Source organism: Pygocentrus nattereri, chromosome 27 (genome assembly GCF_015220715.1).
Source record: "Pygocentrus nattereri isolate fPygNat1 chromosome 27, fPygNat1.pri, whole genome shotgun sequence".
Lineage (NCBI taxonomy): Eukaryota > Metazoa > Chordata > Actinopteri > Characiformes > Serrasalmidae > Pygocentrus > Pygocentrus nattereri.
The window spans coordinates 9,304,552-9,316,259 of NC_051237.1; the positions used below are offsets into that span (position 1 = coordinate 9,304,552).

Consider the following 11,708-nt stretch of genomic DNA (forward strand, 5'->3'; position numbering starts at 1 on the left):
GACCAGAGAGCGAGAAAGGCTCTTGGCTATTCTGTTCCCTCTGCCTGCACGCTTGGCCCTCAAATTCCTGCTCATTCTCATAATTGCTGATCACAGGGGCCGCTCAACAGCATTGTGGGAAATTATCAGGCTTGCTCGTCTTTGAACAAAACGAGTACACCGGCAAATCTTTAAGTCTTTTCCTTTTCCCCTTCCTGAAAACATACCACCATGGTAACAGATCTGCAGATCACACCGTCAAAAAGTAGAAGCAGTCGAATTAATTCAGAAATCAGAAGTAATGAATACAGATGAAGGCTTTTGTTCCGAAATGCATTATAGACCACTTTTTATTTTAATTATATACATTGTTAGGTGGGAACTTTATACATGCAAGAAATATCAGTGTGATATTAAGATTAATACGACCTTTATTAGAGAAATAAAAATGTTTTTCCATTAGGTCAGCTGTTATTCTTTTCTCATTATATCCATGATTATACAGCATTTTGGAAAGAAATTCATCAGTTATTTATATCTATTTGTTGAGTGAGTGTCAAAGAATGATTTTTTCCCAAATCATAGAAAATAATGAATATGCATCAGCCTATACTATTGTTAGTTGAACTTTTCATTTGCATCAAATTCTTTTTATTGCTTCATTTCACTTTCCCACACTAATATATATACTTGTAAAATCTTGCATCTCAGAATGAACTTTCATCAAAGTCATCAGTCTCAATAGCTTCTGTTTTTATTAGTATTTTTACCTCTATTGTTGCATTAAGCTCTTTTTTTTTCTTTAGTTCACTTTATTACACTTTCAAAATGTTAAGACTTTTTAATTTCTTAAAGATAAATATATTGACTATTATGTTTCTTGTAGTTACGGAACAGGCAAACAGAAAATAAATATCACTAAAAAGGGATCATTTTCCTTACCACAGCAAATTCTCTGCAAATAAGTATAAAAAGTCCAGTACACTCCTCAGACAAAATCACATGTTGTTAAAACTGATCCAAAAGGTGCAGTGTTGCATATATTATTGGAGATGAAACAGTAGGTTATAAACTATCAAACTGCGTTTCTCTCTTCCTTATATTTGGCCATAGGAAAGCAACAGGAATATGACATATGGTAAATATAGGCAGTCTGGTTTGCTGAATAAAGTAATATTGGAGAAGATTTATGGACAACAGTGACACTTTGATGAAGTGGTACCGTATGGAATCATCTAAGCCATATATCAGAAAGAAGAAAAAAAGTGAGATAACACATATTGCTTCTCTTATCCAAAGAACGTGTTAGCACGGCGCAGTGATTTGGTGTTTCAAAGCAGTTTTTCTGCCGCCAAGCAGGAACAGTATTCCGCAGCAGGGAGCCCTCCAGTAACCTGTGTCACTTCTTATTCTGACAGCCTGGGTGATGCCGGCCAGACGGCCCATCCTGAAACACACACCAGCTCTTTGTTTGCTTATGTATTTCTTTAATTCCCCACTCCCTAGACCAGTGGTATGAAAGAAAATGCACATTTTCCATCCCATTTCGGTAGGTGTCGCCTGCTTTGACTCAGTTCGAGGGGGCTTGCCACTCAGAGGACACATGCTTAAATTAAGGATGAAATTTCCCCAAAACAGAAAGAGAAAGGCTCATCAATCCATACTTTGCTTCCAGAATGAAGTTGATTAACGTGAGATTTTAGTTTTCCCATGTTGGCATTGCGACTGAGAAAGTGCAGCATGAATGGGCCATTTATCTTTTATGGAACGTTTACAGCCTTGACGACTGAGCAATGTGTGATGTGAAAAGAAATCATAAACCAGAATAGAGTACTCCACTTCAAAGATTCCAATGTGATGCACTTTATCACAGTGTCTTACAGTGTTAAGCACCTGCATGTGTGTGTGCATATGCTCATGCGTTTAGGGGTGCGTGTGGGTGAGGGGGCCGCGTGCCGGAACAGTTTTCTGGATTTGAATCCTGCCTCAGGGAGAGATTTGGAACATTGTTGTTGTCTTGTTAGCAGACAGCCACTCACACATGATTAATTGTTTCCTCGTTGAGTTCGTACCATTCTCTGTGCCTGCGCCAAGGCCTCCCAGGCGCGCACAGCCCAATGGCACATTGTTCCACAGGATCCTCCTGCTCCACAGTTGGGATGCACATTTCGTTTTCTCATGCATCACACACTGTGTCCGTACAGGAGCCAAATATACATTTAACCTTACACTCTTAAAAAATAATGTGTTCCTACATGGTTCTTGCTGTGATCACACAGTTCTACACTGAAGAAAAATGGTGCTTTCAGTTTATATGATTCATATGTGTCATCAGCGGGACATGATTAATCACTACAGTTCTGGCCAAAAGAAGGCAACTGAAAGACAGCAATGCTAATGTAATATATTTTATGTGCAACTAGTTGACCTGTTTAAATCATGTACAGTACTGTACAACTGAGACCACACTTTAGTTTTTTAATTCATTTAAGTGAAAACAAGTACATAATCTTTACACAGAAAATACATCTACACATTTTAGTGTGCCTGTTGAATGCTGAATTTAACGTTTTGGGGAAAATAAAACATAAAATATGGTCCATGCAAATGTTTGAGACATTTTATAATTTATCTATTTTTCCTGTATGTTAAACTAACCTACGTTAACTGGAATTCTTTAAGAAAAAAAAAAGTAAAAATTGCAGAATAAATTTGAAATTTAAATATTCCCTGTAGAAGATTGTATTATGAAGATTGTGTAGAAGTTATTGTATTTTTACTTAGAAAATCCTAGAAAACAGAACTTTGTTTTTAAATTTTGTCTGAGTTGTCCACATGCATAAGGAACGGAAAAATTAAAGGAAAATAAGTGGAAAAAATAGGAGTTTCTAAAACTTGCATTCAAAAACTTATCAGAATATAAAGAGAAAATGGGACTCCAAACAACCTGGTAGACCCCTATAACTGTCCCTATCAGATAAAAACTACTTTTGCCTAGTTTTCATATTTGAGAGAGAGGAGAACATCAAGCTCCACTCTTGCTTCAGATCTGAAAAATCCACAGGTGTTTCTGTCCATCTTATAAGAAGACAACCTCATGAAGCTGTTACTGAGAAAATAAAAACAGAGGAAAATGGTTCAAATTTGCATATCAAACACGCAAGGTTTTTGTGTTCTCATAACAATGGACTGTCCACCCCAGAGGCCAGACCTTAACGTCATTGAATGTGTTTGGGTTTACATTTATATTGACAAATAAATTACAGAATCTTGACAGAAAATACAACCAAAGTCTAAGACTAAGCTTTGGAGATGTTGAAAATATCCCTGCTGATCTCTTTGAAAATCTAAAAGCACATCTCCTGAAAAGAATGGAAGCTATATTGGACATGGGTGGACACAGTAAATGCTAAAAAATAGTAATTTTCAGTTTAATAAATGTTTCAGCTTCTCTCCTTAAGCTGAAAAGTGAATTGGTGAATTAATGGTGGGCGGTCTTTGACTTCTAGAACAGCACAGCAAATTCAAAAGCAACATTTTATCAGTGGAGAAAAAAACCTTCAATTAGGATACATTATTTACATCATATTCTTCAAGATGTAAAAAGATTCTTCAGACGGGCACATATCATTTACAATAATAGCCTTGCACAGAACCATCTTTTGGAAAGTTCTTCCGGGACCAAAAGAGGTTATTCTGTGTCATTATTCCAAAAAACCCTTTGGTACCTTTTTTACAGTGTATATCAAAGTTGAGTTTAACTTTGGCAACCTTTTAGTCAGAAATTCAGATCATTAAATTAAAAGTACTGTGTGTACATGCTTTAAAGACACATCAGTTCTATTCAGGACATAAATACAAATTGTTCTGGAAATAGAAAAGGAGTATATCACACCTGGAAGGTCATCCACATTCTACTTTACAGTTCTTGCATAAACGGTAGCGCATGAGCGAGTGAGATGATTAATTAATTACAATTATCAGAGCACTGGTAATTCACTACCGAGGATAACATCAAGAGTGCTTAATTGCCCCACCAAGCCTTGATGTGCTTAAATTGTTCTGTTAATTTTTCTTCCCTGACTGTCCAAGGCTATTAAGTGCAGTGGGATGGCTCAATATGGAGGGCATGCTTAAAATATTGGGAGGAAAATGGGAGTAAGAAAAAAAAAAGGCACAAACTGTAATTGCTGGGTATCACTCTCTGGATGTGGACACAGTGGGGAGCTGGGGACGTCACATGGAAAAAAAAAACAAAAAAAAAAAAAACAACTTTGCCGTCCTACAAAATCCATTCAAGCCAATGCCTGTTCTTAGTATAATGACAGCATAAGCTCAGGCCTATTGAGCCGGTGTGTTTGTAGCATCTAATTATATTGAAATAGCTAGGTGATATTACATGTCTTTAACAACGGCATTCACTGAAGTTGTAATTTATACATTTTGTACTATAATAGTGTTAAGTGACCATTAACCATCACTGCACATGCTGGTATAATGTCACTGTTTAATTTCTCTGGCTAATTATCAGCCCTAGGCAATTGCAGCAGCATTAACATAACTGCTATTAAACACTATTAAATGGGCTGACATAAAATATAGTACAAAGGTTTAGTGTGATCTTTGCTGAAGATTGAACAGGTAGTAATCGTTAAATTATAACAATAGTGCTGTAACAAAGTGCCTATGGTTTAATGTTTGTTGTAGGAAGACTGTAAACAAATCAAACCGGCCAAATGCAGCAATACCACTGGGCACATTTTTATTCGAGGAAATTGCTCAGTCAGTAGAATATTTCCAGCAGTAATATGAGCATGCAAGAAAAGTGGACCATAAAACATTCCTTCATATCAGCCTATATTTTGCCCTGGACATCTAGGGCCATATTGTCTTTCACGTAATCTTACTGAAGATTATTCCCCATGCTGTACATCAAAGTGGCAGTTTTGCTCAAATCATGCAGGCTTTATGCATTAGCCATGTTAGGCATATTTTTCCAGTGCCACAGAAGAGAATTTCCTAACCTGCAGGCCAGAAAAACAGAGCCTTTAATACAAACTGACACCAAAGCAAAGACTTGGTTTTCATACGAACTCAACCTCTGCTGATGCTGTTACAAAGAAACAAACCCATCGTGTTGTTTCTGTGTGAGAACATGTCAAGTCTCTATAAATGTCGATCATCTCTAAACGACGGCGAATAGCCATCGAGGTCCAACAGTCATTTCATGATAATGTTCCAAAGTACAGGGATGCTGTACTTTGTGCTTGGCGGAGGAAAACAAATGAAAGAGTTGAAGTCAGAGAGAGGGATTCTCCCTTGCTTATGTGCTCCATACAGTGCTGTGGGCGCAAGGGACGAGGAAAGAGGTTAACACATGCGTGCACTGTTAGCCATGGCCTTTCGGGGTCTCCTGATGGGGGGGAACCCTCATCTGTGTCTTGAGAAGTTATTTTCATCCCTCAATAAACAGGCCATCTATTGTCACATGGAGGGCTCTCATTATTATTTTTAAAGTAATTACACCTTATTATCTGTGTTTACTTTGGCGAGGGCGAGTGCAGGTGTGGACAGGGAGCCGTGGGTGGTGGTGACAGGCCGCTGGTGAGCAGTTGCCCCCGTGAGTCTCTCTCTCTCTCTCTCCCTTTTTTTTTTTACTCGAGGTTTGGGCATTGTAGCTGCGCTCTGCCACTAATTTCAGCCCCACAAAAGAAAATGTGCAATTAGGCCTATTATTGCAGCAGCTGCGTGCTCCCTGCTCGACAGCCCCCTGTCTTTTCTTGGCTTGCGGAGGGAAAGCTCTCGGAGGTCGTGTGCAACCCAGTATGTCTGCGTTTACTTGTGGCCAAAGGAAATGCCACAAAGTAAATAGAATAAAATAAAATAGTTAATAAATAAGTATAAAATGTGAAAAAAATAACTTTGAAAAGTAGAATGAATCATCAGGATGTAAAAATAAGCTTTAATTTACATTTAAGTAATGACTAAGAACATTGGGAAAAACCTTTGCTTAATAATATCGAGTCCTTTTTTCACTTACATCTCTCAGAAAAGGGGACATTGATGTTATAAACATAGAAATGTGAAAGTTATGTAAACAATGAAAATTTCACTATTGACCTTTAGATCTGCAGACTGACCTGTCAGCAGAATTTCTAAAGATCTGTGTACACAAGCAGTTGTGAAAAGGACAAAAGAAGCAATATATTGGAGAATACCACACAGGTTTGAAGAGTAATGCTCTCATGCACTATGACATTGAATTTTGGGGAAGCCACAAAAGACCACCTTCATTCAAACGCAAGGCCAATCTTACGCCTTATGCCTTTGGCACAAACAAAATGGCCTTAGATTCTCCACTGTTGCTCTCACTTAGTGATTTTCACACCTCGCCGATTTTCCAACAATTAATATAATGATCCAGCGCAGAGCACTTATTTTCAAGGGTATAGGTGGATTTGCATGTTATGACTGCGTCTGGCTGTGCATGTGCATATGCCTCTGCTCCTCGGTAATCCCTTGTTAAATTATAGGAAAAAGTGCAGGTGTTATTGATTTACTATCAGTTCATTTAATTCAAACCCTTTGGATTTCAATTGAACTATCCCATAAAGCATATTTGTGGAAAAAAAACTCATGTATTATATATTTCAAGGGTAATAATAAATAATACTTATGTAGTCAATTTATAATATTCTTATATTATTAAAAGAATAAAATATTTCAAATCAATCAGGTAAAAATCACAAAGCCTCATTCCACACATGCTTACATGTACTATTCAGAATTTCTATGGAAAAAACGGTTCAACAAAAGAAGATAAAACAGAAAGAGGGGAGGCAGCAGTAGAATGAGGTGGGTGGAAGCTCTCCTGCTGTAGTAGATGCCTTACTGGCATCGATTTCAGCTCATTATGGCCCTGGGACTGAGAACCACAAATCCAGAGAAATCATTTTGCTGGAGGAGTGCGGCTGGGCAAATTGGCCTCCGGTTCTGTGTGGGAGCCCCCGCTGAGCAGAGCGGAAGAGCAGGGCCCGGCCGGGAGTGGGCAGGCCCAGGCAGGAGCGGCTGGGGCCACATGCTGCGGCCACCTCCCTGCCTCCGACAAACACTGCACTGGATAATCTCCCTGCAGAGACTGTGCCAAACCCCATGCGCTCAGAGGGAAGTGCCAGTGCACAACAGAGGAGCTGCTCCTGAGTGCTCTCTCTCTCTCTCCTCGCTCCCCCTCTGACTCAACATGGGTTTGAATCTCTGAATATCTCACACAACACAGATTTTCATCTGTACAGACAACACCCAAACCTATTTTCAAACTGTTTTTGTGTGCAGCATCATTAGTCCAATTTAGCTGTAGTGCCTTTCATTTGTTACATAAAGTTTTTGTTAAGATCACTGGCAGGGGACACATACACTTACACAAAGAGGATATAGGTGAGCCTGACTTCTAAAATAAATGAGGCTGGTTACAAATATAAAAACTTCAGATAGATGTGGTGTTTGCTCATTATTTATATTAGTTGTTTCTTATCTGGGTGTTGAGCAAATTTCATTGTTGGCAACAGATTCGCAATGGGAATTTTTTTTTTTTATTTCAATGACACTTTGACCCTGTGCTCTTGTCCATCTGGCCAATTGATAAGAGTGTTCACATTTACTTTTTAACTGGGTGAAAAAAGGCATCCTGCTGCACCTGCCTGTACTCCATTCTCCTTTCCTTTTTTAATGCTGAAAGTTATGTCAAGTTTGAGGACAGTCTCCACCATGATTAAAGATTAGACTCATAATAGACCTTTTATTGTTTGGTTAACATTTTAATTAAAAATATATATCTATATAGCCCGACTTAAGATGGCAAAAGACAAATCCAATATTGGTTTTCTTTTACAAATTACTTCAATTTAACATGAGCTTTTTTGTAATAAGGCATTTACATGAAATGGCCAACTAAAAACTGTGTGTGTGTGTATTTACTAGAATACATAACCAGCAAGGCTTCTCCAAAACTGCATATGGTTATTCAACCAAACTTTTATAAAGCATAAAAGATATACCATTTGCAATAAAGAAACTGTACTACTACTTTCATACTTGACTACCTACTTGTTATTCTTATGCTAATGTTGGGCTACTTATGACTACTGTTATCATGTAGCCTACCTTACCTAATCTTACCTTACGGAAGATTACAAGCAATTCTGTAATATTTTTCTAACTAGGTTTGTTAGAGAATCAGCTCACATTCATCTTTTTCTTCAATATACAATCCAGAATTTCATGCTGTTATCAGACAAAGACCCATACAACGCAATCTCTCAGTGCCTTCTCTGATTATTGCGTAAAAAAAAAAAAAAAAAAACCAATCAGCATCCTAGCACTCGGGCTAGTATTGGTAGGAGCTTGGTAATACTGACATGCCATTTGCCATATTTAGAAATTTTGTTTTTCTGGTCCAACACATCTGATTTATGATGCCATTGTATTTACCCCAAATATACAAACAATGAACAAAGCATGGAATTCCCAGGATTTTACCTGAAAACCAGTGCCATGAATCATTCTGATTAATATTAAGTGAACCGAGCTTTAAGCAACTATGGACTTCAACCAAATACTGACACATAGCTCTGAAAATGTTCACAAGTATTTTGTATCTCCCTTGTAACAAATCACACTAAATGCAATTTTTAAGATGAAGATAAATTTATAGGAACTGCCTGAGAGTTTTGAGTTTGCCTGAAATTAGGCTTGAAAAGCCTAGGTTTAGGTTATGAAGCTGTAACAATAAAAATCCTGTTGAATTTGACATACAGATCTTTGTATTTCTTTCTTTCTTTTTTCTTAAACATCTACAATTTTTTTTTTCTAATTTAATTTTTTTTAATCAAACAAAAACTTGATAGATAGAGAATCGCTTTAATAGCATAACTAAACACAATACAAATGGTTTGTGGAGAACACAAGATTTAAAAAAACAAAACCATAACACCCTCAAACACACTCGCTCTCTCACACATGCATACAAACTATTTCCTTTCCATTCCTGGCAAACGTCAGAATTCCTGGCGTCTTACTGAGGAAATAAGCAAAATCACATTTGTAAACTGGCAGACGGAACTGACAGCATTCAAATGTGATAAAACAAACAATCCTCAGCTCAGGACGTTCAGGGTTACGAAGTCTCCATCTTGTATCCATGTTTTTCAAGCTCAGCTCTGCAAGGAAAACAAAAAAACAAGTTTACACAAAGTTTATAAAAATATCCCAAGATTTAATATGCTTTTCAAATTTTGAAGCTGCAAAAAGAAACATATTTAAAGCATCTTCATTATGTAGGATTGTTCTTACATTTATTTTTCACCATAAATAATGGGATAAACTGTTTGGTTTCCGGCTGATTTAGGCAAACAAATTGTATGCAACCTGAAAAACCATTTCAGTGGGAAAGTGCGTTTAGCGCACAAGAAACCCCTGAAATACTAGACCAACAGAGAGACTTGGCATTATTTATAGCAACCTACAACAAAACTTGCTTTAGGAATCAGCAAGTTTTTTTACCCCCTCCAGTCTCAGCTTCTGATGATGATTATTTAAACAACTAAAAGTAGTCTGTATTTACAATAAAAATGCCCAGACTTGATACACTGTAAACAGAGCCAAGTAGGAATGTCTTTAATATGCATTACAACAATATTCAGAGGTCCCATCTGTGTTAACTGACATGTTTAAGGACATCTACACATGAATTCCTGTTTTATTAAAAGAGAAATGTGCTTTTACAAACATTATTTTAATGTGTCCCACTCATCCTAGAAACTGAATAAATATGTGCAGTCATGTATATAACTTCTTTGCTAGAACTTCATTTTGTTTGATGAAATCTGATGAAGCATCAGGCTAAATGAGGCTAAATATTTGATGTTAAAACAAAACAGATGACTGCTAATTTTTCTCTAATGATAACTGGAACTCATGGCTGGGCAAAGCAAATGAACCCAAAAGGACAGCAGGTACCTCAATTGATTGGAAAAGTCATCCTCTACATTGTCATCATCCCAGTTATCTTCCCACACATGGGCATCCTCATCTTCATCCAGGCCTGTCCAATCTGAGGACCACACAAAACAAATATCTTACTTGTAAACTATTAAAATTGTTACACTTTCTCCAACAGGTTCCAAGAAAAAAATTTGATCTTGTCTGGAGGTCATAATTTGATGTCAAATTAAAATGATGTCGAAGACGTTTAAGGTTCTCTGGAAGTAGGTTAATGTCTGTCAACACTCACTAATTTACATGTTAGACTCGTTTCCATGAACATGTCGTAATAAATAAATAACGACGTAACACGTTCAAAATCTCAAACTACTTCCAAAGCGTTCAACGGCGTTTGCTCCACGGCACTTGCTGACAAATACCTCGGGGATTTGGCGTTTTTAAGTTACTAGTTGCCTAAGCTAACCGACAGCGTTTTTAGTATGAGACATTGGGACATTCATAACGGACGCCACTTTCTCACGATTCAGAATCGCTTGTCAAAGAAGCGGGGTCATGAGCGGTCACTGGAACTACATTAGGTTATCCAAGTTAGTCTGTAACATACAGGCGCGAAATCAGGTTTTCATCATTAGTACGAAAGTAACTTTTTATTGGCTTGATGTAAAGCTGGTGATCATCTAGCCAAACTCCTCTGATTTACAATACAATCTGTATTTCTTCGCATCACAGAGAAGTTAGCTGCTAGCTAATTCAGTTCTGTGATGTGCTTAGCGTCTTTGTACTACGTAAGCTAACAGTGGCTCACATTACTACTCTAGCTCAAAGGCTGCATAAACTGATTCCTGAAATTCCGGCCACTGTAAAGTATATTTACAAGACATCAGCAATACCGTCACTTTAGGAGCTGTCTGAGAGTAGACTTCAGAATTTACGAAGCTAGCTAGCTAATAGCTAAGAAAACACACTGCGGCGGCTGTTAGCTCCGGTAACGTTAACGCTAGCTAGCTGAGTCACGGTGCACTCACACTGGGAAACTAGCGGCTCACAACACTAAAATGTTTACAAAAATCACGTACCTTCGGCTGGAAATTCCTCAAATTCATCATCCTCCTCTAACAAGCCCAAATCCACGGTCTGTTTCTTTTCCGACATTACGGATAGCTCGTCTCTTAGCTCTCAACTCCGAGCCTCTTCAGCAGGTTTCAGAGAGAATCATGGGATGGCGCAAGCGCGCTTGTTGTGCTGTTGTGCGCATGCTCAGAAGGAGCAGTCTGAGAACTAGACACAGGAACATGGACAGACTAAAATAGTACGAAGAGGAGTAGCTGGAGTAGCATAATAACAGTTCTTATCGTATGTGTGTGTGTATATATATATATATATATATATACACAAATTTATTTATGTGTTACATTACATTTAATGTTTTGTAGTTATTTAACTGAACTCTGCTTTTTTTGTTTTATTTCCATACTTTTCAGAATGTTAACATATACCCAAAATGAAAGAAAGTAGTTCTGTAATTAATGACGTTCTTACATGATACGCATGCGCCAAATCTGTTGAGCACACGTGTGGAAATACCAGCGTCTGCTTCAGTTTACTTTGTTACTTTGTCGGCCCTCCTAGCCCACTACAAGTTAATCGAATACGGATTTTGTTTTCAACCTGTGTAAATTTCCTACAGATGATTTCAGAATGATAAATCATCATCATCAACAACAACAACA

General features: G+C 37.7%; 1 protein-coding gene across 1 annotated transcript; it reads right to left on the reverse strand.

The window, feature by feature from the left end:
- Nucleotides 1-8,875: 8,875 nt before the first annotated feature.
- On the reverse strand, nucleotides 8,876-11,223 carry sem1 (SEM1 26S proteasome complex subunit). Its single transcript, XM_017695112.2, has 3 exons — nucleotides 11,055-11,223; nucleotides 9,994-10,087; nucleotides 8,876-9,194 (listed from the first exon to the last, which is right to left on the reverse strand). The coding sequence occupies exons 1-3, from the start codon at nucleotides 11,128-11,130 to the stop codon at nucleotides 9,152-9,154; spliced, it is 213 nt and encodes a 70-aa protein (XP_017550601.1). The 5' UTR covers nucleotides 11,131-11,223; the 3' UTR covers nucleotides 8,876-9,151.
- Nucleotides 11,224-11,708: the final 485 nt, after the last annotated feature.